Consider the following 27,744-nt stretch of genomic DNA (forward strand, 5'->3'; position numbering starts at 1 on the left):
GGACTCTGGCTCTAGATAGAGCAGAACCGGAGGGAACTTCCTCCAGTTCCTCCAGAACATAAAACTTAAGAGTTAGAAGAAGACCATCTGACCTAACCTAATTTTCTCGGGAGAAAACCGAGGCCCAGAAGAACCCCAAGTCACATAGCTGCCAAGTAGTGTGGCCAAGACTCTGGACAAAATGCCCGACTCCAAAGCAGTCTCTTCTCTCTACACCAACTGCCTCCTGGCAATCTTGCTTTTGTACATAAATTAAAGACAACATTATTACACGATCATCCATCATCCGATGACAGAAAAACACCCTCAATGTTACTCCATAAAACAGATGAAAAACTAAAAGGAAAGCAGTGATGGTTGAAAGAAGGGCTGTGTTCAGCCTCTGGGCCCACTATGCCAATGGTGCCAGAGCAGTGGACATAAAAGTAATCATAAAAACCCAAACTGCATGGCTCCTAAGTTCAACGAACTCAATCCTACTCCTTCCTTGTGCCCTAAACCATTCAAAGGCCACAGGGTTGAAATGAAGAATTCCCAGCACTGAACTATGTCCTCCACCTTTTAAAAATGAGAAACTCTCACCATTCCCTCACATCACATAAAGGCTGACCTAAGGGTCTGGTGGAATTTCTCAATGGTCCCCAGGAAGTCCTTGAAATAAGATTCAGTCAGTCACTCAACAAACATCTTTAGGTGCCTCTGTGTAAAGCACTGTGCCAAAGGCTTGGGAAGACGCCCAGCTAAAGGCTTCATCAAGTTCATATACATGTTGCAAATCAGACACAACAAGCTATTACACTTCTCAGAATCCCATCCACAGCTAACATTCGTGGAGCGCTCTAGAGACTGATGGATTACCCAGAGCTTTCTTCACAACACCCTAAGAGCAGGGAAGAGCAGGAATTGTTAATCCTGGGTCACAAAATCATGCAGAGTTAGAAAGGCCCTTTGAGAACCACCTAAGATAACTCCCTCACTTTGGAGATGAAGAGACAAACCCAGAAATAAAATGACTGGCCCAAGGTCCTACTCACTAGTCATGGCAGTGGCCAGGGATCCTCCCACCACTTTGGCAGCTCTTCAGATAACACCAGCATATCCTGCAACTTCTAGCAAGCTTATAAAAGGGGAGGAGCTCTGTAACAGAATGAGTTGTGCCAGCTGAGTAGCATATATGCTTTGACTCCAGATGGGAGGCTCACTGCCTTTCTGCTCCAGCAGAATTTCTAATTCTAACTAGTTGATCAACCAGCCACATCAGGAGAATGCTGCGTTCACTTAGCAACACTGAGGGCCTAAATCTGAACAAGATTTCAAGAGCACCACTGAGCAGCACAAATGCTGCTTGCTCAAAACAGGAGTGCCCAGACTGACAGGAAACCGAACTGCCAAGAAATCCAACAAAGCTAAAAACAAACCTCAAACATGTGGTGATGTGGACACAACAGAGGGGAGCTCTGACTTGGAAACTATCAGAACTAAAAAGGGCACACCATTTATCCCAGGACCCCGACATCTAAAGGAAGTGGCTTTGAGTAAGGGCCCACTCACAAGGACAGAGTACTTGCACTGGCACCTGGGCTCCCTGTCTGAGCGGTGCTCCTGCCCCTAGACCAGGCTGCTAAAATCTACTCTGGGGATTTTCCCTTTTGGTTCCTCTCTTTCTTTTATTCTCCCCAAAGAAGCAATAGAAGGAATCAGACTCTAGGGTTCACCAGGTTGGGGATGTTTGCAATGAGCCAAAAGGAGGGGAGACAAACATCTGAAGCTGACCCAAAAGTACCCACTGATCTCACTAGCCAAGCTCAAGAAACTTCACAGATGTGACTTCACCCCGGACTACACTCCTATATTTAGTTTATACCTAATATGGATATTTAAAGTCCCAAACTGATAGGCATTTCCTCCATCCAAAAAAAGAAACTGCTTGGCTCTCTGTCAACAATAAAAGGATTAAGCTTGAGTTCCTCAGAAGAACACCCTGCAGAGAAGATTGCCAATAATAAACAGGCAGCTCCCTCCCACAGCAAGACCCCACATCTCCAAGTCAGAAAGACAGTACCCTGACCACCAAATGAAAATCCCACACTCAAGGTAGAGGCTACTAGCCAGTCTCTTTATACGTACTTAAAAGGCCTTTACAAAACCCTAATTAACCAGGCCTTGGGAACACACAAGCAAAGTAATGGAATTTTCCAGTTGGCTTCCTTAGCCACCAAAGAAGCCGCCAACCATTCGCCTAAGCCAGCGAATGCTTTAACACTCTCCTGACTTGTTTTCATGAGGCCTTGGTGCTTTGTTCCTGTTTTTAGCCTTCACCAAAGTTCTCTGATGCTTCACTGTGGCTCTGCCAGTCAGACACAAGTTCTGGTGGTTCTGGAAAAGCTGGAAGATTCTGACCATAGATCTGACGAAGAATGTGCATGTGCTGGCATTAGTGGTTCACACCAGCTGAGTTCAGAAGGGCTCATCCCCAGACTAGCCACAGGAACTCTGAAGAAAACTGACCAACACATGCAGGGGTTTACACTGGCAAAAGGAACACTTCTACCAATAAAATCACAGGGCCTCCAAATATGATTTGCAATGATCCAGTAAGAGAAATAAAATTAAGAGAGCACCAATAAGGTGAAAATTCAAGATTCAAACAAATATTTAGAGAAAAACAATACATACACACACACACACACACACACACACACACACACACACACACACACACACATTAGGGGGGAAACAACCTGGCCTAGACTTTGACTGGATAAACAATCAATTAATCAACAAACACTGATCAAGTGCCTCTGTGCCTGAACTGTGCAACATGCTGGGAATGCAAGGACAAAAATAAAGAGGTGATATGCTCTCAGGAATCAATACATGCTCCATAAACATGTAAATAAAAAGTCACATGAGGATAAAGAGTAGTACTAACTACTACTCCTTCTGACTAGAGGGTCAGAAAAGGCTTTCAAGTCTTCAGCTAGAGAGTTCAAGAGTGGAGAGGAGGATGGAGGGCATTACAAGGACAACCCAGAGAACAAGACGAGGCCCCTGTGTGCTAGAAACAGTCTGCTTTAAACAGTCTGAGTGTGCTGCAGAGGAAATCAGACTGGAAATATCTATGGGAGCTAGACTGTGTAGGGTTTTAAATGTCAGGGAGCCACTGAAGTCTTGCAAGAGAGGGAATGGTGACCAAGCACGATCAGACTTTTAGCAATATAAAGACGACAGATGTGAAGAAGGGAGATTAGCGATGGGAGAGATTGGAAGCAAGGATACCACTTAGCAGGCTATTACAGCTGTGAGTGGTAAGTGATGAGAACCAGTAGGCAGTAACTGTACTGATGGAAAAAAATGGGATGAATCCAAGAGATCCGGGGGAGGAAGAATCAGCAAGCCTTGGCAACTAACTGTCAGGGAGAGGGAATAGTCAAGGATAACAATCAGGCTGTAAACTACAGTGACTAGAAGTGTGGTAGTGACTTTGACAGAAACAGAGAAATGGGGAAGAGGGACAGGTCAGAGGGAAACATGATGAGTTCTACCCTGGACATGCTGAGCTTCAGACGCTAACAAAATGTCCAGGCAGAGCTTTCCAGCAAGGCCAGTGGTGGTATGAAACTAAGAGTCAAAGGGAAAGAGAAAACATGGCTTAGAGATTCGGGAGGCCCCTCACACAGGTTACTGAGCCAACAGACACGAAGACCATCACACCTACATACAAGACATACAGAAGGATGCACAGAGAGAAGGAGAGGGCCTAGACAGAGATCCTGATGGAGAGGAAGAAGATGATGAACAAAGAAGTCTGAGAAAAAACAGACCAGCAGGAACAGCCAAAATCCAGATCTCACATGTGAAAGAAAAAATACTGTGAAGTATTTTTAGGGAGGGTACCAAAGAGTGACGATCAGGATTACACAAAACCTGTCAGCTTCTACTATAAATGAGAGGAAATCCTTGAATATAATATTCCAAAAAAAAAAAATACAAAAGAAAAGGGCTTGTGTCTTACTACCAAGAATAACCTACCCTACAAGCCAGAGACAAATCTCACAGGGGCAAAAACAGACTTTTAGTGGAACAGAAGACTTTCAAGCCTTTCTGATAAAGGAAGGAAACAAGCATTTATTAAGTGCTTACTATGTGCCAGGAGCTATGTTAAGCACTTTACAAACAGTATCTCATTTGATCTTCCCAACAATACTGAGAAATATCTCCATTTACTATGTGAACGTTATCTCCATTTTACAGCTGAGCAAACTGAGACACAGATTAAGTGATTTTCCCAGTAAGTGTCTGAGACCACATTTGAACACACACAGGTCTTCCTGACTCTATTCACTGCATCAACGAGCTGCTGAGTGCAAACACAAGTGTCTACAGAAGCCTAGAAAGCAAGGAGCCAGGAGGAGATGGGATCAAAACCCAAGAAAGGGTTAGTCCTGACAAGGAAAAGGTTCACCTCTTCCAAAGAGGCTGGAGCAAAAGATGGTGATGAAGAGGAGCTTCCAGGTGTGGGAATGAGAAAATGAACTAATTAAAGAAGAACCTATTTCCTCCAGAAGACATGCCCTTAGGGGGTGGGGGGTGGAGAAGTCTGGAATAACAGCAGTCGGAAAGTCAGTCTGGAAGAAGAAATCGAAAGGTAGGAGGTTCTGATCAGAGAGAGGAATTTCAGAATCCCGGCTAAGAGAATCTGACCTCACCCTAACATACTATGATGTTAAGAATGAAGGAAGTGTTTTAGATGCCTGGGTGCCTTGGGAAAAAAGGCATTAGATAGATCCAAGTTATCTAATGTGATCTGTTCAGGGTCATAAGTAGGCTCAATAGACTCAAGGCTTTTTATCATTAGGGCTATCGCCACCATTCCTATCATCATGACACTCACTTTTATATGGCATGTTAAGGTTCACAAAATGGCTGTCAACAGATTATCTCATTTGGCCCCACTAACCACCCTGAGAGGTAAGTCAGGCAAGGCTTTCACATGATTTTAATGATGAGGAAACTGAAGGTCAGAGAGGGGCCTGACAAAAAAGAGCACCTGGATTCAAGCCCTCACCTTCTGGCTCCAAAGCCAGGGCCCCCAGAATGGCCAGGCATGCAGCTGACAAAGGACACTGGCCTTGGAATTATGCCACGCTGGGTCAAGTCCTAGAGTTACTTCCTCTCCCAAAACCTCAGTTTCTCCACCTAGAAAATGTACTAATTACCTCAGAAGGGGGACAGACATAATTCTTTTGTGAGCTATCAAGTAAGACAGATAGGTGAGCTGTTACTCCCCCAACGTGCTACAAGCAAGCCACTGGACAAGGCCTGAACATGCCAGGTTTCTCTCTTTTGTTCTCTCGTTATGAGAAAATTACCACCCTGCCGATTAAACTAACGGTTGATGTTTTCATCCCTTGCTACAAGGTCTAAAGGAGCCATCCATGCAGCTGCCCTAGGAAGGGAGGCTGCAGACTCCAACCTAACTTTGCTTTCCTAAGCAACCTAATGAGCACCAGATGGGTCAGGGTTTACAAACCACATATCAGCAATATGTACAAGACTGAACCAGGAATTCATCTGTGCTGAGCCTTCAAATCTGCTCCAATTCAGAGTAGAGGAAACTCCCTAAACACTTCTATTCAAAGCCCAAAAGAACCCACAGTGCTGTGAAACAGCAACAAAAATATCCTCTCCAGGGAACCTTCTCCTGAATCATCCCACATACAAAGGGCAGGTAAAGTGAATACCAGCCCAACACCAAGATAACCTTTGATTCCCTCAAGACACTCTCCTATAGGCCTGTGGTAGCCTCACGCATCATGACATAGCTCCAGATCCCGTCTGCCAGAGAAATGAACAATCAGTAAGTTTGTATAACAATTTTCAGTCTACAGATCCCTAATCTTGACAGCGTAAGGACCTTACACAGGGATCACAAACATTCCTTCACATCAGAAATGCCTAACTCTGTATCTCCCAAATCTATACCCAACCCCCCTGGAGAGCCACCAGACAGATGTTCAAACCCTAAATGCACCACGAGCTCCCTGACTCCAAAAGTTACTCCTCCTTTGGTTTTTCCCAGTTTTCTCAATAGCTACCACATTTGTCTGCTCATACCTGATGTACCTTTGACTCCTCGCCCTTCCTCACCCTCCCACTCCAAGCAGGCCATGGTGTTCCCCTTCACACATGCCTCCTCCTTTCTAGCTCAACTTATCCCATCATTGCCTAACTAGACTACTCAACTATCACAAAATCCAGTCAGCCTGGCCCCAGTCTCTCGCTTACACCAATGCAGGCTTCGTAACAGATTTCTGTTTCGTATTCTTATTTCTTAATAATGATTTCTTAAGTACCTATTGGATCACAGATCATAAGCTTCTCCTTAGCTGCCATCTTGGGGGCTTCACAATCTGGTGCCACCTGCCTTCTCTGGCCTATCTCACTCACGGCTCCCTTCCATACTACATCACGTACTTCATGCTCCAGCTGGACTCAACTACTATTCAATCCCCCTTAATCCTGTGCTTTCCTGCCACCAAACCTTTGCTTACATTATTCAGCTATGCCTGGAATGCTCACCTTCCAATTCTGTTAAACTGTCCTCATTCTTCAGGACTCAACTCAATGCCACATCCTCCATGAAGAATGCTCTGATTCCATTAGTTGAGAGCTCATAGATTGCTTTATCTGTGTTTTTCTTAAAACAAAGCAAAAAAAAATGCTGGCATCTATCAGGTTGTTAGCCCTAAAAAAGCAATGTTCTAAGAACAGGGTCCTCTATTGACCACTTGGAGGAAGCTTCGAGGGCATGGCCTATAATTCGTACTATCAGAAACAAGTCAGAAGTCTCAGAATTGGAAGGGACCTGGGAGTCCACTAGTTTATATAAAGATATTGATTTATACACATGACATATAACATTATATACATACATAAGTGTGTGCATATATACACACACGTGTGTGAGTTGTCCCCGCTTCCCCAAACCTGATAGTTCTTCACTCAACTTCCTCTTGAAAACCTTCAGTGACAAAGCAGTACCATTCTACTGAGGGTCAGCTCTAACTATCATAAAAGGCCGCTGGACTTGACCCTACATTGAGCTTAAATCTGCCTCACCACAGATCCCATCTACTAGTTTTAACCTCTGGAGCCAAACAGAATGAGTTTTAAGCTACCCCTTCTCCTGCACAGCGACTCTTCAAATGCCTGAAGACAACAATCCTTCACAGCTTCCTTTCCTCAGCCTGAACATTCCCAGGGATTCCAACAGATTCTCTCTAGAATGCTGTTTTAAGTGTTCTCCCATAAAATTAAGGGGTGAGAGAGTATTATATTAGGAGAAAGAGAAAGGGAGAGGTAGAATGGGGTACATTATCTTGCACAAAACCGACAAGAAAAGGTTCTTACAGTGGTGGGGAAACAGGGGAAGGTGAGAGGAAACGAGGGAATCTTATTCTCATAGGATTTGGCTAAAGGAGGGAATAACATACACACTCAATTGGGTAAGGAAATCTGTCTTACCCTACAGGAAAATAGGGGAGGAAGGGGACAAGAGAGCAGGGGGATGATACAGAGAAGGGCAGACTGCGAAAGGGGTAATCAGAAGGAAGTACTTCTGAGGAGGGACAGGATCAAAAGAAAGAATAGAATAAATGGGGGGAGGCAGGATAGGATTATGGGAAATAGAGTTAGTTTTTCACCACACATCTACTATGGAAGTGTTTTGCATAACTGCACATGTATGGCTCGTATTGACTTGCTTGCTTTTTCTATGAGGGGAGGTGGGGTGGGAGGAAGGGAGAAAATTTGGAACCCAAGGTTTTAAAAACACATGTTTAAAAAAGTTTCCACATGCAACTGGGAAATAAGAAATACAGGAAATGGGGTTCAGAAATCTATCCTGCCCTACAGGAAAACAGAAGGGGAAGGGGATAAGAGAAGGGGGGGAAGAGATAGAAGGGAGGGCAGACTAGGGGAAGGGGTATTCAGAATGCATGCCATCTTGGGGTGGGGGAAGGGCAAGATGGGGTGAAAATATGGAATTCAAAATCTTGTGGTAAAAGTAAATAAATTTATATACAAAAAATAAAATAAAATTAAAAAATAAAATAAAATTTAAAAAAAGTGTTCTCCCAATCCCAGCCATCCTTTGCTAAAGCTGCTAGTCTGTAAACTTTGCTCCCAATGAGGTCTGACGAGGACCATCACCTCCCTCATTCCACCTACATTAATGCAGGAGAAGACTGTGCTGACTTTGGGCTCTCCTGGCTTGGAGGACACAAGGGTGCAGTTCGGTCACCTGCCTGTTGTGCACCCATATTCCTTCATCTCAAAGGCTGGAAGATAATCTGGATAACCAGAAAAGGAGGTTTCCCCTTCTCCCCCCCCCCGTCCCACCCTTTGGGCTAGAATCAAGACTCATTAAGACAAACATTCATCTATCATTTAAACTGTACAAATCACCATGCAATTCCTGCTCAGCTGTTTGCTTTGGCCTCCAACACAAAATGAAGTTAATGGGCACATTCAAGCAGCAATTCTCAAACAATCATGAGTTCTCCCTTTCTCCCAACCCCCACTGGAATGATACCATTAAAGAGACTCTCTGCCCTAACCCCATCTCACACTAGCAAGAAATGCAGTGAAAATGTACAAGTTTATGTAGAACCCATCCATTCCAAATAAAGCAGGTAGGCTGGAGAAAAGATTTCCCCTTCTTAACTTCCATCTGAGGTTTCGAATACTAGTAATTAATTGGCAAAAGGAACCTCTGTCTGATGCAGCAGGATACAGCAGACACAACAGAAAGCATGCCAGAGTTGGAGTCAAAGGGCCTGGGTTCAAGATCTGGCCCTAAGATTTCTAAGGATGAAAAGCTATTTGACCTTGGCCAAGCCAGTTTAGGCTCTCTGGCCTCAGGTCCAGAACAGAGTCCAGCAGGCTGACGCTTTTCGGGTTCAAGACTGAATTCGCTCTGGTGAGGCCCTAGCACACCACTAACTGCACGCTGAGCCTGCAGGCCACTCAGAGGGACACATCTTTTTCAGATGACCAACTGTCCAGTGGTGTCTTCCCCACCTTGTACTTGGAGAGTCGGTTTTGTGAACACAATTGTGTATCTACATTTAACTCTATCAGGTTCAGGCCAGCATTCGAACCTGTTGAGATTTTAGGGGCATCTTTTCTCTGTCATGTTCCAGTTCCATAGCCACACACTGGTCAATGAAAAAGGAATCTCACATTTAGAGCAGCAACTGCAAAGCTAACGTCTGTGCAGAGTCTAAATTTCACACTAAGTGATTCTCAGCAACTACTGTCTACTTTTCTACCAGCCTGCAGCCCTCTTTACAGAAGTCCACGATGCTAGCTAGAGGCTATTTTGGATTTCTCTTTATTTCCTCAGGGACATGTCCAAAGGATTCATTCAAGTGGCTGGCCTCCTGCTAAGCTGCCTCTCTGTACTAGCTAAGCTGGTCCTTAGAAAACAATCCGGTAGCACTCCCCTACTCAAAGGGGTAGCTAAATGGTGTAGCAGATAGAATTCTGGGCCTGCAATAAGAAGACCCGAGTTCAAATCCAGCCTGAGGTACTTCTGAGCTGTGCTACCCTGTGAAAGTCACTTAGCTGCCATTTGCCTCAGTTTCCTCAACTGTAAAGGGGGGATAATAACAGCACCTATTTCACAAGGCTACTGTGAAGACCACATGAGAGGACACGTTTTTTTAAGTACTTATCACAGTGCCTGGCACACAACGAGCACTCTACAAATACTTATTCTCTTCCCTTTCCTATGACAAAACCCCCCAGAACCTACATGTTGCTAGCATAGCCTTCAATAAGCCAAGGGAACCTTCACACCAAAATGAGAAATCAGAGCTGGGCTTTGTTGAGGCTAGGTGGATTCGGAAGAACTCAGAAGTCTATTAGAGATTCCACTTTCTTCCCTTTTATGAAAATTAGGACTGGACACCCATCAAAAGGACCTTTGCCATTCTCCAGTTTTTCAAAGATCACCAAGAGTGAATGACTCAAATCATACCCAGAAGTTCTTTCAGTGAAGTTCATCAAGGCCACATGACTTGAACTCATCAAAGGCTACTAAGTCTCCCACTACTATGTCTCCTCACTTATCTTGGGCATAAAAATTCCCAGTCAGCCATTTGGCTTGCCCTTTCTGGTCCAAAGATCACTCTCCTTGGCAAAGAAGCCAGACTCAGAATAAGGGATCAGCAGCTGGGCCCTGATTCTGTCGGCAGCTCTCTCCTCTCCCTCCTGCGGTCCTCTGGCCCCCAGCGGAGTGCCAGAAAATCCCTTCTGGCCCTCCTGAGCTCCCCTCACCAGCCTCAGCTCCTGCCCAGCATTTGCCCCCTGACTCAGCACTCCCAGAGGCCTCTACTAGATGTTTAAAGAAGTGCCTTAGGGTGGGCGCTGTTTGGTGACTGAGTCCCTGGTCCCTACCACGGTGCCTGGCATCCAAGTGCTGAAGAAATGCTGGGGGAGTTGAACGACGCATCTTCATCTTCTGTTCCCTGCCCTCACTTCCCTCTGCAGCACACATTGGGGCCGGAGGGATAAGGAGAGTTCTCTCAGAATCCACATCAAGTGGTCTCCAAGGTCTCTTCCAGCTCTCCCAGACGTGATTCTAGCCCTCCAGCAGTTATCGGTATCCCTCAGGAAATCTCAGGCAACATGGTAACTGCCATTTCTCCAGGGCTTTCAGAGCAAGTCTTGGTGCTACCACTTCTGTCATCTTGGGCCAGTTACTCCTCTTCTCTGAGGGGAGGGGGTTGGGGAGGGTTAGACTAAAGGATACAGGGTAGGTCTGGTCAGTTGTTTTTGGCGCAAAAGCCAAACTCTGACTTTGGGTCTTCCTGCAATTTAAATTGATGACCTCTATGTGAAAGCACTATATAATTATTAATATGATGATGGTAACAACGACTGGTGAAACAAAGAGGCAGGAAAAACAGGCACCAGAAACATCAGAAGTCTTCCAAGGTGTCAGCAAAGAAGACAGCACATATCTTAGGAAGACATGTCAAACAGATTCATTTTACCCATGACCCAGTGTCATTTCTGAGGTGCAGAAAGACATTATTCTTAGAAGATTATCCTCGAACTAAGAGCCCTCCCCAAGAAAAGACTGTGTCATGCCCTTCTTCCACGATAAGCTTATCTTCAAGAGCAGAGTCTGGCACTAACTTCAGGAGAAGGCACACAGCATCTGCAAGGAGCCCTATCCAGAGAAGCAGCTTAAGTGCAAGAAGGAATCAGGCCACGCTTTCAAGAACAATAATAAATGAGTTCCGTCTCTGTAGTAGTGAAGGCTCTTACTCTTAACAGGTTTTAAGTCCAACAGCATCGGGCCAGGATGTTACCTCTGATAAATGCTAAGAATACAGCAGAGTCACTAGGCCATAGTTTTCCTTCCTTTCCAGTCGACACTAAGCCTGTAACTTCACAATTATGTGACTAGCTTGGGGGGTTGGGGAGAGGAAGGTTGGGGATGGGGGAAAATAGAAGTTAGGTTTGATCAACTGTTTCCTGCACAAAAGCTAAACTTTTACTTGGGTCTTCCCACAATTTAAACGGATGACCTCCCTTGAAATTCTCATTCTGTTACTTGCTAGCTCTAGAGCCCTGGACAAGTCATTTCCTATCCAGCTAATGTTTTCTAGCCACATTCTACCATTCTGTTACCATATACTTCACTGGCCCAGGGCATGTGGATGTGAAGAAGAGGCAACGCTGGGCACAGAATCAGGAAAAATAAGTGTGGGTATCATTTCCTAGCATCCCTAAAAACACAGAGAATGAGGATCAAACATTCCTTAGTTCACCTGAGAGCAAATAAGAGAGGAAACAGAGGGGGGGGGAAATGAAATCTGGCCAGAGGGAATGAACCTTCCCAACACTTAGCTCAAGGAAAACCTTGAAAAGGTCAAGGAGGCAGGTTGGGCAAGCTCAAAGCACATCAACAGCACAACATGGCAGCCAGAAGAGCGGGCCAAGTCTGAGATTCCATTAAAAGTTCCTGCCTCTGACTGATTCAATCTAGAAGTCAGGGTCAGCCACCCTCTGAGAAAACGAAGAACAGAATCCAGAATGAAGGAAAGCTGTTTTGTTCAAGTCATCAGGACATGGAATGTCAACAGGGTGGGGTACGTCTAGATGAGGGCAACCAGGAAGACAGGAGGTCTGGAGATCAGGCCCTAAAAGTATCAACTCAAGGAAATGGGGTTATTCAGGGTTAGCCTGAAGAAGAAAATAATTGGGGGGGGGGGTGCAGGAGATGGAGATGATAGCTGTAGTCCAGCATTTGAAGAGCTGGCCTGCTCAAGAGGAGGAATATAATCTGTTCTCCTTGGCCCCAGAGAGGAGAACCAGAACCTGAGGATAGAAGTTAAGAGAATTTTGGCTCAAAACAAAAATGTTCTAGCTCTTAGAAACGGTCCCCACACCTGGGTTTCCCTTCCTTCTCTCTTCCCCACCTTGGGGCCCCACTTTGCAGACTCAGCCCAGGTGCCAGTTTTGACATGAGGTCTTTCCTGATCACTACTAGCTGCAATTTCTTTCCACCAAAAGAAACTACTGTGGATTTTTTTGTATGTATACTATACAAGAGGTGTCAGTTCCAGCAGGCCTCTGAGGCAGGAAGAAATGGGGCGAAGTCCTGGCTCATAATCATACCAGGGCTATAAGCAGCTTAACCTTTCAGTGCCCAGATAACTCTAAAAAAATGACCAATAAATGGCAAAGAAGATTCTGGGCTTCCCTGGCACAGCCTTTTAGAGTCAGAGGGAGGCTGTCAAATATGGGTCCACATCCGTCAGAACTCCAGGGGCTCAGGCTCCCCTCCCCCCAGATTGTAAACCACTCAACTATTCTCATCCTTCACGACCCTGATCCACTTCGTTTTATTGGGGGGAAAGCCTGTCAGGGGCAATTCCTAGGTGAAGGCTACCTACAGGGAGGAAATCACCAACAGATTCAAGTCCAAACTCTTTCAAACTAGGGCACTGTTACTCCAGGCAAGTCCTAACCCTTCTCAGGACCTAGGCAACTCTAAAACTAGAAATGGCAAAGTAAGTACCAATATCATTTGCAGAGATTGCATCTCCTCACTGGGAATCATGAGCTGGTTCTATCTCCTCTCCCTCATCCCCCTCCCCCAAAATAAAACAAAATAAAATGGACAACGGTAGTAAAGATGAGACTACTTGGGTGGTCTGCTATCTCTGTCACTGGGGGGCGGGGAGCATATAGGCCCACATCCAACACAGTCACTTCATCAGGGAGGGCAGCTGCTTAGACTTGGCAGATTACAACCCTCAATATCAGGCCGGAGAAGGGTACAGAGGTGGCCCTGGACTGACTTTCAAGCCCGAGCTCTAGTCAATTCTACCAAAAGGAAAGGGCCCAAGAATGTGCCCAGACCCTATCCATCATCTGACCTCATTGTCAAAGAGCATTTATTAATCATCTAATAACAGCCAGGAACTCTGCTAAGCCCTGGACACACACAAAAAAGGCAAAAAACTGTCCTTGCCTTCAAGCCCCTAATGCTGTAAGGGCAAACGCCATGGAAATAATTAGGCCATTGGGAATCTAGACAGAGTACATGGAAGGTGATCTCAGAAAGGACAGCCTCCTACAGAAGGCAGAATGTCAGCAGAGCCAAACGGCTGACTACCAGGAAATTTGCTTTTGTTTTTTGACATGGCAACCTATGAAACAGATGCTTAGCAGACTAAATTGGGCTTAAATAAAAATCAGAGCCTGTAACTTGGCTCAGCACCACTGAAGTAAAGCATTCTTAACTGTGAAATGAAAGGGTTGGACTCGGTGGCCTCTGAAGGCCCGTCCAGCTCGAAATCAGTGATCTCGTCAAGCCGGACATTTACGGTTGGTATACTCGTCCTATGCCATTAGGCTGTCTTTTTTTTTTTTTTAAAGGACATCATGTGTTTTGTTTTTCATGCAGTAAAATTGTGCTGCCCAAAGAAATAAGAGCGTGTCTGTAAATAAATGCCTTAACTAAAAAGCCTGAACTCCTTTACCTCTCCTTTCTCCCGAGACAATGAGGAAAGATGTCAATCATCTTCCAGGCTGTAATTCCCATTTTCACAGCCAGTTAAACATCAGAAAAGCAAGGTATTTTAATTCAGTTGGGAAAGAAGAGAGAGCCGGGAGATCTTCAGACAAAACCTGGAGGGCCATTTGTCAGGACCGCCAAACTCCCCTCCAGACTGGCGGAGATGGCCTAAAAAATCCTCTCCAGTCCAAAGAGCAGATCTGTAGCCACACATCCAAAGCCCACCTAAAGTAGCCTGAACACTAATCCCAACCCATCCAGACTGCACCTCGATTTCATACATGTTTTCATCTTTAAACAAGAAACTGTAAAATTTTCGGTGAAATAATCAATTGACTGGATAAAAAAGAAGGAAGAGCTCATGTCCTGAATGGGCCACCATGCCACATCTAACTGAGTTCTTCCCTCTTTTCTTGTGCTAGCTACTTTTCTCCATTCACTCTCACCTGGAGAAGCCTTCAAATATTTTGAGTAAACTCTCAGTTAATACTACATACCTGTTCCCAGGCTAGAAAGCAGAGGGAAATACGCCATCACTTTTCTAGGGAAAGCCAGATATGATGAGCCAATATGTAACTCAGTAATTAAAAGGTGAGTTAGTCCAACTGCCAAGAGGCATCAGCTGGGTAGGGGGACAGTGATAATAGGCTTCTGATATGTCCTGGCTGAAGAACCCTGGGGAGGTCACCTAACCTGCTGAGAGTCCTTGGGCAACCCTAACCCTCAGGTGTGAATGTCATGGCCACAGAGGAGTCATCTACACCAGAGTGTAGGCCCAAATCAGAGCAGGGCCCAAAAAAAATTTTTAAATTAAGCCTTCCCATAATTAAATTAGGAGGGAAAGAAACCAAGAAGGTTTATTTGTCATCATGGTACGAGCAGCAATCCTGGGCATCCCTTCTGCATTTCTGGCTCCACTAGCTTAGAATCATCTGTCATCAGAGAGAGAAGGGATCACAGGGATAATACATCATTCAAGGCCCTCGTTTACACACAAGGAAACTAAAGCTTAGGAGGTATGGGAGTAGAAGAAAGCACACTGAATTCTGGAGTCAGTGACCTGGAGCATAATCTCAGCTCTGTGGCTCTCTATCTCTGTCACCTTGGGGGAGTCACTTCAACATGCTAGATGAGGGGGTTAGATTAGAGGATCCCTAGGCTCCCTCCTTCTGCAGCTAACTAGTGGCCAGGATTCACACCCAGGTCTCTGGCCTCCTAGGCCAGCTCTTTCTCCTTTGGTTTAACATAGGGGTCAAAGAAAATTCCAGTATCATGACTTTGTTTTTCAATACAATCCAAACCAAACACACACTAAGCACTTACTATGGGCAAAGCACTGGGGCTGGACTCTGAAAATACAAGGATTAAAAAAACAGTCCCTGCTCTCCAAGGGCAATCTCCTATTCTAGCAAAATTCCACGTTGATCTTCCTCTCCTTACCTGTCCTCCCAAAGCAAATTACTCAGATTCAAATCCCAGTTTTCCTCCTTGCTGACTCCATGACCTTGGGAAATCATTGAAGCTCTCCAGGCCTAAGGTTTCTCATCTATGAAATACCAGGGTTTGACTAAACGACCTTTTACATGCACCTTCTAGCCCTAAATCTGTGCTCCTCCAGTAGATGCCACTTAAAAATATTTAATTACTTCAGCATCTATCCAATTACTTGATTTTCCATTCACTGTTCAGACTCTTTCCTCCTCCCTATCTCCCCACATTTACTATACCACCTCAGTGACAGGTGGCCCACACAACTTCACTTCCTGGTCAGAGCTCCATAAAATCTTGGCATCTGAAGGGACCTCAAAGTACAAATCACTCCTAAGTAAGAATGCTCCAAGAATCTAGCCTCAGCATAAAGCCCTCCAAGGAGCGAGAAGGCAGTGAGGTAGAGTAAAAGAGAACAGCGGTCCTTGCAAGTTTGCTAAGCCCTTTACAAACAGCCTTTCCTTCAATCTTCACAACTCTGGGAGGTGGGTACCATTATTTTTCAGATGAGGAAACTGAGGCTAGAAGGGGTAAAGTGACATTGCCTAGAGTCACGCAGTTACTAAAGGGGAAAGCAAGTGTCAAACTCAGGATGACAACACGAAGGAGTGTTGTGGGACAAACACACTGTAAACCTAAAATTGTGAATCATTATTCTCTCCTGAAGCTTCCCTTGGAAAGTACTTCCAAATAATCATAAGCGATAAAGCCCTTTCATGTTGACTTTATCATCCACCTCTACGTCTTCCCCCTGTTCCCCCCACTTCTGCCCTCTATGTCCCCTAACGGACTTGATTTCTCTCTGTGAATAGGTCAGAATCTAACTTGACCAGAGAGTACTAGCAATCAGTCCAACACAGTCACAACTTGTGAAGAAGGAGGACAAGTGGGAGGGCAGTAGCTGACATCTTGCCCACGAATGCTAGATAAATGTGCACCCTCCACAGCTAAGTGACTGTAACTGGAGACCTTTGCAAGCCCCTCTGCAGGCAGCTGAGAAGGCAGCACGGATGCCTCAGGAATCCCGTGGAGACACAGAAGGCTGCTGAGAAGGGCAGAGGCCGCAGGAGCTGCTCCCCAGCTCGGAACGTGAACACTGTGAAGGTGGGACAGTAAGAGCTCCCTCTTGGGGGGGGGGGTTGGTCAGCCTGGACAGCATTCTGGGCTCAGGCCAGAGCTCCTCCAGGCCTCCCCAGCACCCAAATGGCCCTTCCCAGCAGGTTCCTTTGTTGCCACTGAACAGTGCTCTCACAAGGCTGCAATTAGATGAGCTGTGCTTTTAAAAAAACACCACCAGAAGAGAAAAGGGAATGAAGGAATAGCAGAAAGAGGACTCAAATAGGGCTAACTGCTATTTCCACTACCAGTGTCTGGGACTGGGATCTGAGGCTAGTTAAAGCTAATTTTCAGATTTAAAAAAAAATGGAGACAAGGTAAAAAGTTAGACTTGGGAGTCAGGCTAAGGACACATCGCCATGCCTCCCTCTGGGGCTTCCTTGGAAGAGACACTGCAGTAGTTTGTCATTTCCTTCTCTAGCTCATTTGCAGATGAGGAAACTGAGGCAAACAGGGTGAAATGACAGGGTCACACAGCTAGTAAGTGTCTGAGGCTGGATTTGAACTCAGGAAGTTGAGTCTTCCTGACTCCAGGCCCTGTGCTCTATTCACTGCATCACCTATTTAATCACACACAGGCAGTTTATAGCTAGAAACCAAGGCAATCATGACCTGGCTGCTGGCTGCTACTTTCCATCAGATATTTGCATCCTTTGCAAGGCTGCTTAGTGGTTCAGTTCTAGAACTGCCAAACCCATCCTGACTTCCCCCCTACTTGGAAGAAAATTTTATTCATGCCTTAATCACTTCCTGTCCTGCCTAATGCAATTCCCTTTTATGGCCTTTCTAGTCCCTCTTCAAGAAAACCCAAGCCACTGTGACTCCACAGCTCCAAGCGCACAGGAAGTGGGCAGGTCAGTCATCACCCTCCTGCCTCCTATAAGCCCCCCCTTCATGAGTCTCATTTAGCACACTATATCCAGGTTTTCCTCTTACTTACCTCTTTACTAGAAATTTTCAATAGAATGGGGGCAGGAGAGAAATTTTCTCATTTGTTATTTTGCTTCCAAGACTTAGAATGAACTTGCCACTTTGGGCAAGTCTCTGTCATAGCTCTGGGCCTCAGTTTCCTCATCTGTAAAGTGAAAGCAACAGACTGGAGGACCTCCAAAGGTCAGTCCAGCTCTAATGTTGAGATGGTGAATTCACAATTCACTAAACTGAATGAGAGTTTAAAACCTTTTCTTCTCCTGAGTTCTCCCACCTTTAAAAAACCAATCCTGTACTTTAGCTCCATTAAAAGAACCACCGATAATCTTTCAAAGGTAGTCTAGGCAAAAAAAAAAAAAAGATCCTTGCCATTCCCACTGAGGAGCACGAAATACAAAGCTTACAAGCCTGAATTTTCCCTCAAGAAGCTCAGTAACAGTTTGCCAAACTCCAAGGTAACATTCTCTTAAATTGACCTGGGTGTCTTCGGTTCAGTTATTTCACCAACTTCTCCCAGGAGATTTTTATCCCCTCAATCATTTGGCGGGGGAGGGTTTGGGGTGGGTTTTTTTTTTAGGCAATTGGGGTTAAGTGACTTGCCCAGGGTCACACAGCTAGTAAGTGTCAAGTGTTTGGTCTGAGGCCAGATTTGAACTCGGGTCCTCCTGACTTCAGGGCCAGTGCTCTATCCACTTTGCCACCTAGCTGCCCCCATCCCCTCATCACTGAGATAGGGTAGGGCCTGGTAAAGTCCTGTCTGCTCCAGCCATTTGTGCAGTCCTAGTTGCTAGTGACCAGGACAGTCTAGGAAAAGAGATCCAGAAAGCAGGCCGCACCCTGAGACTGGGGCCACGGAGCTGAGGGAGGTTTTTCCAAGTCGTCGGCAGCCCTGGCCGGCACCACAAGTTTGAATTGTTCCCATCCTCAGCCTTCTTCCTTACGAGGCTATCAATCCTGCCCCAGCTTCCTGCCTCTAACTGATATCAAGAGCCAGCCCCCTGGCCATTCTTGGCTTTTCCTCTTTCTTCTGAATGGTCTGCCCCCTCCTAGGCACTCAGTTCAATTTAATTCAACAAACATCTATTAAGCACATACACTAGGCGAAATGAGGGTGTACCATGGACTGCATAAAGACAAAAAAGGAAAGTCTCTCACCTCAAGGCATTCACATTTTACTAGTGGAGGGAAATCATGTGGATTCAGACAAGCAAATACGAGACAATTTAGGGAAGGAGAATGCAGGGTCCCCTGACTGGGGGGAAAGGTTGGGAGGCAGTGAGGAGGGAATGTATTCTGGGCATGGGCAGCAAAGGCAGCTGAAACAGAATGAGGAGTGTGGGGAACAGCCATCAGGCTAACCGAGCTGAAATGCCGTACATGCAGGAGAAAAGAGGAGCTACATTTGGAAAGGTAGGTTGGAAGCAGATCTAGAGAGCTTTAAACAGCAGGCGGAGGAGTCTGTCTGGTCCTAGGCACCGTGGGGCCACCTTAGACTCTGAGGCAGGGAAGTGATACAGAAGAGCTGTGTCCCAGGAAAGTTATTTTGGCAGCAGTGTGAAAGATGAACTAGGGAGCAAGAAGACCAATTAGATTACTGCAGCAGTCCTGGGAAGAGGGAATGAGGACCTGAACTCGGTGCTGGATGCAAGAGATATTAGTGAGGTACAAGTGACAAACCATGAGGGAGGAAGACTTCAAAGTACCCCCAAGCCTGCAATCCTGAGGCTGCAACCGCAAAGGAGGCTGCTGGGGGCAGGCCCCCGGGCTGGTCACGGTGTTTATCACGCATTTCAAATCTGCAAATGACACAAAGCTGAGGAAGCACAGAATCAAAGTTATTATTTAAAAAGTCAGGTTCATAAACCGATTAACATGAAATTCAACAGGGACAAATGCGAAATCTAACACTCAGGTTCAAGAACTCAATTTCACAAGTAAAAGATGGGGAGATGTGGTTAGACAGCAGTTAATCTGCAGTTAAAGGGCTGTGGATCTTGGACTGAAAGCTTCAGGAGTAACAAGGTGCTATGGCCGCCCAAAAAGACAGCACAATCTTGGGGTGCAATGGGAGATGTGTGGCTTCCAGGCAAGACCCCCGCTGGAGTATGGTGGTCACTGGTGGGCACAATGCTTGGGGTAGGACGTTGATAAGCTGCAGAATGTTCGTAGCAGGGCAAACAGGATGGTGAGGGCCTGAAGTCCATGCAGGCCTAGAGAATTCTATCCCCTTGAACAAGCACAAGCCAGGAAGGCCTAAAGGTCACCCAATACACTTACTGTCCATGTAATACTGGGTTGTTGGGTGTCCTTCGTTCTCAAAGAGGACCAAAATGACTTCACTAAGCTAGAGCCAAGGTACAGTGTGTCCAACTGTGGCTGATCAGACCAATGCAGGCTCGGAACGCTCCACCACAGGTCAGGCACAAAGAGCCCACATGAACTGGGTAATAGACTCTTAACTCCCCCTTCAGAGGATGGCCTACTTCTCACGTACCTTCTGTCTTCCTCAGTGACACAGCGATCACTTAATGAAGGAGGGTTGTACTGACTGACTGCACTGGTGCCTTACTATTCTATGTGGAAATAGCCATGTTGGGCTGAAGGAAGCTTGGAAAAGAAAAGATGTCCCAGGGACACGAGAACCACTTTAGGGCATCTGAAGGACTATCTCGTGCAACAGGGATTAGACTTGGTCTGTTTGGCCTCCTGAAGGCAAAACTAGGAAAAACAGGTAAAGGTTGGTGAAATTAAGATAGTGGCTTGGTATAAGAAGTGGAGCTATCTCAGCCAGAGTGGAACAGGCATCCTTGGGAAAGAACAGGTTTTTGGGGCAGCTAGATGGCGAAGTGGATAGAGCACCGGCCCTGAAGTCAGGAGGACCTGAGGTTCAAATCTGCCCTCAGACCAAACACTTGACACTTGCTAGCTATGTGACCCTGGGCAAGTCACTGAACCCCAATTGCCTTAAAAAAAAAAAAGAGTAGACTTCCCCTCAATGGATATCTGAGCTTTAGTTTTCTCATTTTTAAAATGAGAAATGTCTAAATTCTATGTTAAATCCATATTAGTTCCTAATATAAAGACCATTACTCCACAATCTGTATAGTCTTGCCCTATTAGAATGTAAGCTCCTTGAGGGTAAGAACTGTCTTACCTGCTTCTATTCACTTAGAAAAATGGCAGACACCGTTTTCAGAAGAAGAAAGCAAAGCTCTCAATAGTCACATGAAGAAAATGCTCTAAATAACTACTGGTTAAAGAAATGCAAATTAAAACAATTCTGAAATACTACCTCACACTATCAGATTGGCTAAAAGAAAACGAAAAGGACAAATGCTGGAGAGGCTGTGGAAAAACTGAGATACTAATGAATTGTTGGTGGAGTGTAAACTTAGTTCAACTGTTCTGGAGAACAATTTAGAACCGTGTCCAAATGGTTATAAAACTGTGCATATTCTTTGATCCAGCAACATCACTACTAGGCCTGTATCCCAAAAGAGATCAAAGAAAATGGAAAAGGACTTATTTGTACAAAAATATTTATAACAGCTCTTTTTGTGTCAAAGAATTGGAAAATGAGAGGATGCCCACCAACTGGGGATTGGCTGAACAAGTTGTAATATGGGATTGTGATACAATACTATTATGCTATAAGAAATAAGGAGCAGAATCATTTCAGAAAAACCTGGGAAGACTTATATGGACTGATGCAAAGTGAAATAAGCACAACCAGGAAAACGCTGTATACAGTCACAGCAGTATTATACAATGATCAGCTGTGAAAGACTTAGCTACTCTGATTAAGGTAATGATCCAACACAATTTCAAAGAACTCATGATGAAAAATGCTACCTACCTCCAGAAGGCAAACTGATGAACTCTGAATGAAGACTGAAGCATGATTTGTTTTTATTTTTTCCCCTAGGGTTTTTTCTTTTGCAACATGGCTAATATGGAAATATGTTTTGCATGACTTCACATGTATAATCGATACCAAACTGCTTGCCTTCTCAAGGAAGAGGGAGGGAGTGTCAGGATGGTGGGAGAGAGTTTGGAACTCAAAATTTTAAAAAATGAATGTTAAAGATTTTTACATGTAACTGGGAACTATTTTTAAAAATAAAATTTCAAAATGCCTGACACATACATAGTAAGCATTTTAAAATCCTTTTTCATTCATTCATCAATAACGAAAAGAAGACAGGATTTAAAGACAGAGGATCCAGAGACCTGTATTCAAATCCTCCTTCTTCCTCCTTGATGTACATTTCCTGATTCACCTTACTTCTCTAAGTCTGCTCCCACTATAAATGAGGGAATGAGGCTGAGACCTCTGAGGCCCCTGCCAGCTCCAAGCTTCCTGATCCTAGGATGATGCCTAGGACTTCCTTTCCATGTGTTTCAGTTTCCTTACCTGTAAAAATAAGAGCCCTGAAGTCTTTTCTAGTTCTACATCCTAAATAGGTGGCATTTACGCAGCAGTTCACAGAACTAAGTCAGTGGCTCCTCAGTAAGCTACAAGGTAGACAGGATAATTATTATTATTCCTTATTTTACAGATAAAGAAGCTAGGGCTCAGGAAAGTATCTTGACCAGCTCATAAGTAGCAGAGAACTGGAACTGGAACCAAATTCTCTGTCTCCAAATCCAGGCTCAGAACCTGTCCCTGTCCTCCTTCCAAACACTTCCTTCTCTCTAATTTCAGATCCTTTTGAAGGGAAGAACTGCCACCCCAAATACCTCCAAAACCATGGAGTGACCTGGAGCTGCTTAACTGGCTGGTCCTTCTCTGAACCAAAAGGTAAAACCATATCTGAAAGAAAATCTTCCATTTGAGGACTTTTGTATCACTTGCAAAACAGCACCCTCTCTCCCAAACCTTTCACTCTTTTTTTTCTTCCCTTTTTTTCCTTCCCTGCTTTTCACTCAGAAAATTCCTGAGAGGGAGAAATATAAATTCAAAATTTCAAATTATGTTGTCATTGGAATTATGATGGCCAGCCTGCATAACCTGTCCCCCAGCCATCTTCTCACAGCACTAGGTCTGAACTTATTTGTCATGTGATATATATTACAGTGACCTGTGCCTTATGAGGGCAGAAAGAGTTATCTAAATGTTACATCTCCCTCCTAAGATGGCCTAAAACACAACTTGGTGTACAACTGGCCATCATTAATAAAAGTCTGCTGAATGAGTGAATGTTGAATTAATTGCTGTTAACATCTAAGTAAATCTTTTGTTCTCTAACAAACTAGGCTAAAAACCTCAAAGATTTTAAAAAGGCTGACCCCAGACCCGGACACTTGTAAAAATCCTCTCCCCTCCCATTTTAGAGTGAAAATATCAAGAACTGGGGAAAAAAAAAAAAGAGATGTTATGAATAATTATTCAGGTAGTATAGAAACTGCAAAAAATTGTGAAGCAACAAGGGAAAAAGAATAATAGTGTAAAACCCCCATCCACAGTGGCTAAGGATGTTTTTGCCATCACAATTTCTCTGCTAAAACAAAAGACAGCACACAATTGGTCATGTGATAGCAACACACGCTACCATGGCCAAAATGTTGAATCATGCAAATAGTCGATGTTTGAGAAAGAAGAAAACCAGATGGTCAAAGAATTAACTAGCAAAGTTCTATTATCTTTTCCAGAGGCCAGGGAATGAATCAATTTTATAGCAATTTTTCAAAAAGTTATATTTTAATCCCAGCCAGCCAAAATAGCTCAATAAGAAAGCTACGGAAGCTACTATTTTTTTTTCTAATGCTATGAATCATAACTTATATTTACACAGCGCTTTTTAAGGTCAACAAAACTCTGAATAGACTTTATCTCATTTGAGGGTCACAATAGCCCCATGAAGTAGAAACCTGAGATATCATTTATCCCCATTTGACAGATGAGGAAATGAAGGTTCAGAGAAGTCAAGTGACTCAGCTCAGTAATGTAGCTAGGAAGTGTCAGAAGCCAGATTAGAACTCAGCTGTCTCCTGACTTTAAACCTAGAAATCTTTCCACGAGATAGCCATTTCCTAAAATGTTTTGTTCTCAAAAAACATTTCTCGCCTCACAAGTGTCTTGGCTGGATATTACCGATTCTGTGTCTATCTTAAGCTCCCCTTGGTTCCAAGGCGATAGGAGCTGTCAAGAAATGCACATTTTAGCTTTAGTGACTTTCAGCAAAGCTAGAAAGAAGCAGAGAGTGGGCTAAGGACCACAGGGAATCCCCTAACCAGAGGAAAAGGAAAACAAGCCATGGAAGAACCCTGCACAGAAGGGCTCTCAGAAAAACAGCGGGAAGGGAGAAAAGGAAGAAAACAAGCGTGTATTAAGGACCTACTGTGTGCCAGGCACTGCGCTAAGCAATTTACAGAGATCTCATTTGAACTGAAGACAACAACTCTGGGAAGTAGGTGCTGTTATTATTCCCATTTTACAGTTGAGCAAATTGAGGCAATGAGTGCAATGGCTTGCCCATGATTACACAGCTTGTACGTGTCTGAGGCTGGACTTGAACTCAGGGTCTTCCTGACTCCAGGCCCAGTTGCCTCAGGAGAGGGCTGGACCAGGAGAGGTTGGGGAACAGTTTTATCACAGAGGCTTTTCCCATCTCCACAAGGTGCTCCTAATAGAATCTCACCTTAAACACTCTTATTTGGGGAAAGAATCTTACCCACCCACAAACCTCCCTCACAACTCTGTCACAGCGGAAAGAGTTTAGAACTTTGTGTTAAAAGACCAAAGTCTGAATCTCTTTTTCACTGATTAATTGTGACTTTGGGAAAAGTCACTGATACCTCTGAAGTCACAAGGTTAGCATGCGCAAAATGGGGGAAGTGCGAAAGGTGGGATAATGGACTCTATTGGCCCTTCCACTTCTAACACTAATAGCTAAGGTCTACTCACTCAGCTCTGGCTCAGAGCCAGCTTCCTGCCAGCTCCAGCTCCTAACTTCTATGTGCCAGAGCCCTCCTTCTGCCTCTGAGGGTCTGCGTTCTATGGGCTATCCAAACTCTAATACTGTGCTCGAAGGGCCCTCCCATCCCTGACATTCTATGTTCTAAGGCCCCTCCCAGCTCTGACATCCCATGTTCTTAGATCCTTCCCAGCTCTGACACCCACGTTTTAAGAGCCCTCCCAGCTCGGACATCCCATGTCCTAAGGGCCCTCCCAGCTCTGACACTCTCTGACCCACCCACACACACACACTCTCTCCACGTTCTAACAAAGGTTCCCTCTAGCCCACGAGTCCAGGGATCCCCGGTGGTCTCCCGTCGGACAAGAGCCTTCAATGGGGGAGGGCAGGAGGGACGAGGCCCCGGGGGCAGGCACAGCGGGGCCCCCCACGCTCCGAGGCAGGAGCCGAGCCGGGCTGGGTCTCCCGGAGCTGCTCTGGGCGGGCGGCCCCGCAGAGACAATGGGCTGGCTGGGCGGGCGAGCGGGCTCGGAAGGGGCCCCGCTGGGCCCCACGCCGTGCTCCCCGAGGGTCTCTCCCGTCCCGTCTCTCGTGCCGGGTCCCGGGCGCCCCTCACCTTGACGAAGAGCTCGATGACGGGCTCTTTGTCCTCCTCCTTCAGCCCGTTCACCGGCATCGACAGCGCCATGGCCGGGCTCGGGTCCTCGGGCTCCGCGAGCTGCTAGCTACTGGTCCGGCCGCGCGCCTCCGTCCGCTCGAGCTCCCGCACTCGCACTCGCTCGGGCGCTCCCTCCGGGCCGCTCGGACTCCCTCCCGGACCAACCCGACGCTCTGCCTGCACAGCGCGACTGAAAGGAGGCGGCGGCCGGCGTTTATGCCCACTCTAACGGCCGGCGGGGGCGGGGCCAGTGCGCCTCGTGCTACCCGCCCCTCCGCCTATCCCCACGCCGAGGTTCCTCCGAGCCCCGCCCCATCCTCCTTCTGGTCCCGCCCACACCCCTCTCCTTGCTCGGTACCGCCCCTCCTGTCCTCCTCCCCTCCTTCTCCTCCTCTCGGCTCCACTTGCCCCCTCCACGTCCCCCTCCTCACTCTCCCTTACGCTCGCCATCCCCATTCCCTTCGATCTTCCTCCTCCACAATCTCCCGGCTCTCCCCTTCGTCTCCCTCCCTCTCCTCATCCTCTTTCCCAAACTCCCACCACCACTTTTCCGTTATCCTCTTCCTCTCTCCTTTCCCCCTCTACACACTTCCTTCATTCTCTTTTTCTCAGTCAACAAGAGTTAATAGCTTACTATGTGCCTCGCACTGTGCTAAGCGCTGTGGGGATACCAATACAAGCTAAAAGAAAGCCAGGACCTGCCTCTTCTCCCTCTCTGTTTCTCTCTCTCTCTCCCTTCCTTCTCAGACCTCCTCCTTCTCTAACTCCTGCCTTCTGCAAGCTTTTCGCGTATCTCAATTTTAATGCCTTCCCTCTGAGACTACCCCCAATTTATCTTGTTTATACATTGCTGTTTCCCCCATTAGACTGGGAGGGCCTTTGAAGGCAGGGATTGGTTTGTTTTCTTTATTTTTTTTTTGGTTTGGTGTTTTTTTGTGTGTTTTTTTTTTGGCCTTTCTTTGTATCCCCATCGCTTTGCTCAGTGCCTGGCACGTAGCAGACTCTTAATAAATGTTTGTTTCGCTCCTTAGCACAGTGCCTGGCACTTAACAAATGCTTGTTGACTGACAGGAAGGGGTACAATTTGTACACTGCTAAGTATAATATAAGTAGGGTAGGATGGGAGAGGTAAGGACAAAATGTCTAGAAAAACAGGAGAGATCACTTTTAGCTGGGGACTGGGGGAGATTTTCTCTGTTCCTTAACCATCCTCTCCTTTCTTTCCCCTTCCCTTTCCCCGGTCCCTCCCAGCTCCCTCCTGGCTCAGAAGGGGCGTGGTCTCCTGGAGTTGCGGCGGGAGCCAGCGCTGGTCCCTCTCCTCCCCATCCCCATCCCCATCCCAATCCCCGTTATAGAGAGGAAGGGGTGGGGCCGGCGCTCTGGCGCTATTGTTCTCCAGGGCCAAGCTGGCTCCCAGGAGCTGCCCGGAGCATCTGCTCCCCTTCCCCTTCCTTAGGGGTGTGGACCCTCCCTAGCAGAGGGGTGGGCAATGCTTTCGGGGTGAGAGGGCCAGTTCTTGGAGTCCCCCTCCCGCCTCTCCCCCGGGAGTGGAAGGGAAATTCCCCAAACGGCCCGGAGCCTAACTCTGCCCTCAGCTGCAACGCCCGCCCTTCCTTCGGCAGCTGCTGCTGGGGCTGTGCCCAGTGACCTCATGTCTGAGGAGGCCCCTCCTGGCCGAGGAAGAAGCTGTTCACCCCCCCCTTCCCCCCTTTCCTTCCGCCACCACCCGCTGAACCTGAGACCCTAGGAATTCTTTAAGCCCAGTAACCCCAGCCCACCCCCTTCCCGAATGTGGCTTTTTGCCTGCGGAGTCATCCTGCCCTTCTCCACCCTTCCTTTTCTTTTTTTTTTGCTTTTTTTTTTTTTTGCTTTTGAGAGTATCGCTTTCGTGCAGCTAGCACTGCCCTCGGCACTCCTTAGGATGGACACACATCCCGGGGAAGGAAAAAGAAAGCCAGATTGGTCACAGGCTGCCATCCCACCGGCCTGAAATTCACTAGCTCCCCATCTCTGCCTCTTATAATACTTGGATTTCATCAAGGCTCAGCTCAGCTGTCACCTCCTCTTGGAAGCCTTGCTGGATTTCGCTAGCTGTTCCTGTTCTCTCCCTCCTCAGATTCTGGTCCTACCCTCCCTGCATTCCTCCTAAAATGTCCTTCAGAATTAGGACTGCCCTGGTTTGGTTTTCATCTTTGTACCCCCAACCTTGTACAGAACAGTTTGATCATACTTACTGAACAGGAATAAGACTGATGATCCTTTGCTCTTTTTTTTCACATGGGAGAGGAAGAGGGAGTTGGGAGTCATGGGACAAGAATATAACCTGTTCACAAATAAGTCTAAGAAAGGGAAAGAAAGAGCAATAATCACTCCCAGGTCTGACATTTTGTGTTCTAAGGCCACTTCCATCTCTAACATTCTAGTTCTAAGGCACCTGTCAGCTCTTCTGATCTTCTGTATTGTAGGTCTTGCCCAGCTCTGACATTTTGTGTTCTGAGGTCCCTTGTAGCTCTGCCATTCAATGTTCTAAGGTA

General features: G+C 46.1%; 1 protein-coding gene across 1 annotated transcript in view; it reads right to left on the reverse strand.

Moving 5' to 3' along the window:
* Positions 1 to 25,411, reverse strand: part of CLIC4 (chloride intracellular channel 4) — a 95,159-nt gene extending 69,748 nt beyond the window's left edge. The window contains exon 1 of the mRNA XM_020983128.1: positions 25,169 to 25,411. Coding sequence (XP_020838787.1) covers positions 25,169 to 25,240 — 72 coding nt within the window. The 5' untranslated portion in view covers positions 25,241 to 25,411. The remainder of the gene's footprint in view (positions 1 to 25,168) is intronic.
* Positions 25,412 to 27,744: the final 2,333 nt, after the last annotated feature.

The sequence above is a fragment of the Phascolarctos cinereus genome, unplaced genomic scaffold (assembly GCF_003287225.1).
Source record: "Phascolarctos cinereus isolate Bilbo 61053 unplaced genomic scaffold, phaCin_HiC Scaffold_726;HRSCAF=1367, whole genome shotgun sequence".
Taxonomy (NCBI): Eukaryota; Metazoa; Chordata; class Mammalia; order Diprotodontia; family Phascolarctidae; genus Phascolarctos; species Phascolarctos cinereus.